The sequence below is a fragment of the Aureococcus anophagefferens genome (assembly GCF_000186865.1).
Source record: "Aureococcus anophagefferens unplaced genomic scaffold AURANscaffold_21, whole genome shotgun sequence".
Classification (NCBI taxonomy): Eukaryota; class Pelagophyceae; order Pelagomonadales; family Pelagomonadaceae; genus Aureococcus; species Aureococcus anophagefferens.
The window spans coordinates 280,906-282,574 of NW_008705581.1; the positions used below are offsets into that span (position 1 = coordinate 280,906).

Consider the following 1,669-nt stretch of genomic DNA (forward strand, 5'->3'; position numbering starts at 1 on the left):
CCAGGTTCGGCCCGTCGCCGGGCGCCGCGCGCTCGTCGAGCGCCGCGTGCGCCGCGAGCAGCTTCGACGCGAGGTCGGCCATCTCCGCGTCGCGGCTCTTGATGGCCGTCTGGAGCCGCTTCGTCGCGACCTTGGCCGCCTCGAGGTCGACCGCGTGCGCGCCCTCGCGCGCGGCCTGGCGGTTCGCCTGTGTGCAAATCAACCAGTGGAACGCCCTGTCCAGCAAAAACTTCAAACCTCTCTAGCTCGGTCAAATCGAAGTCGATTTGGCTGATTTTTGGACGAATCGATTGCTCTCGTCGAGTTCTCGAAGCACAGCCAAAGAGCGTGTGTCGAAGCATTCGAATACGCGCACATTGAAGTCGGGTTGAATATTTGATTTGCACACAGCGATTCGCGATTTCCACGAACGCGCGGTTCTCGTGGCCGCCGCAGGACAGGTCCGCCTCGAGCCGCGCGACGGTCGCCGCCAGGTCCCGCAGCTTGGCGTCCTTCTCCGCCATGATGGACCGGGCCAGCGAGGACCGCTTCGCGTGGTCCGACTCGGCCTTGCTCCGCGCGTCGGCCACGTCTCTCGAGGCCTTCGCCGCGGCCTCGGCGCGCGCGACGGCGCCGAGGGCGACGGTCGTCGTGTGCAGGGCGCTCGTCGCCGACGCCGCCGCGGCCTCGGCGCAGGCCGCCGCGGCCGCGGCCGCGGCCGCGGTCGCCGCGTCGCGCGCGGCCGCGGCGCGCGCGCCGTCCGCGGCCGCCGCGGCCGCGCGGAGCGCCGCGGCCTCGCCCTCGAGGGCGCCGAAGCGCCGCAGGGCGTCGTCGCGCTCCTTCTCCGCCGCGGCGAGCTTCGCGGTGCGCGTCGCGTGGCGGTTGTCCGCGCGCTGTTTCTCGCCGGCGACGCGCTCCGCGAGCGCGCGCTCCTCGGCGAGCGCCGCGGCGAGCGTCGCCTTGGCGTCCGTCAACGTGTCGCGGGCCGCGGCGAGCTCGGCGATGGTCGCGTCCTTGGCCGCGAGCTCCGCGAGCGTCTCCGCGGACGCCTTGCCGGAGGCCGCGGATTTGAGTTGTAAACGAAGCGCGACGACCTGGTCCTCGAAGCTCCGGCGGCTCTCGGCCAGGCTCGCCTCGGCGGCGCGCAGCTTCGTCGCGAGGCCGTCGCGGCCCGCGAGCGCGGCCTCCAGCGCCGTCTTCAGCGTCGCCGTCGCGCCGTCGGGCGCGCCGTCGCCGCCGGTTCCGCCGGCGGCGCGCGCGCGGAGCGCGTCGAGGAGCGCCGCGCTCGGCTCGCTCGAGCTCCCGGCGCCCTCGCGCAGGGGCACGTCCTCGAGCGCGCCGGGCCGGCCCAGGACCTCGGCCGACACCGCCTTGCGCAACGCGTCGCGCTCGAGCATGAATCGCCGCGCCTCCTTTGTCAGCGCCGCGTTCGAGCTCTCGCTGCTCTTCAAGCGCTTCGACAGCTTCATCGTCAGCTGCAGCAGGTCCTCGCGCGAGATGTCCTCGGCGCCGGACGCGTCGCCCCGCTGGTGCTCGCCCGGCACCGAAACCGGCGCCGTCGCCGCGGACCGCTCGGCGAGGCGCGTCGCCGCCTGGTCCGCCTTCGACGCGAGGTTCTTCATCTCGCCGACGCCCTTCTTCCACAGCGTGTCGAGCTTCGACTTCGTGTCCATCGTCGACGGCGCGGCGC

The 1,669-nt window shown here is 73.4% G+C and overlaps 1 protein-coding gene across 1 annotated transcript in view; it reads right to left on the reverse strand.

The window, feature by feature from the left end:
- AURANDRAFT_72199 (hypothetical protein) overlaps window positions 1-1,669 on the reverse strand; it is a gene marked incomplete at both ends in the record, with an annotated part of 5,226 nt that extends 3,557 nt beyond the window's left edge. The window contains 2 exons of the mRNA XM_009041510.1: window positions 131-187; window positions 408-1,669. Of these exons, the coding sequence (XP_009039758.1) occupies window positions 131-187; window positions 408-1,669 (1,319 nt within the window). The remainder of the gene's footprint in view (window positions 1-130; window positions 188-407) is intronic.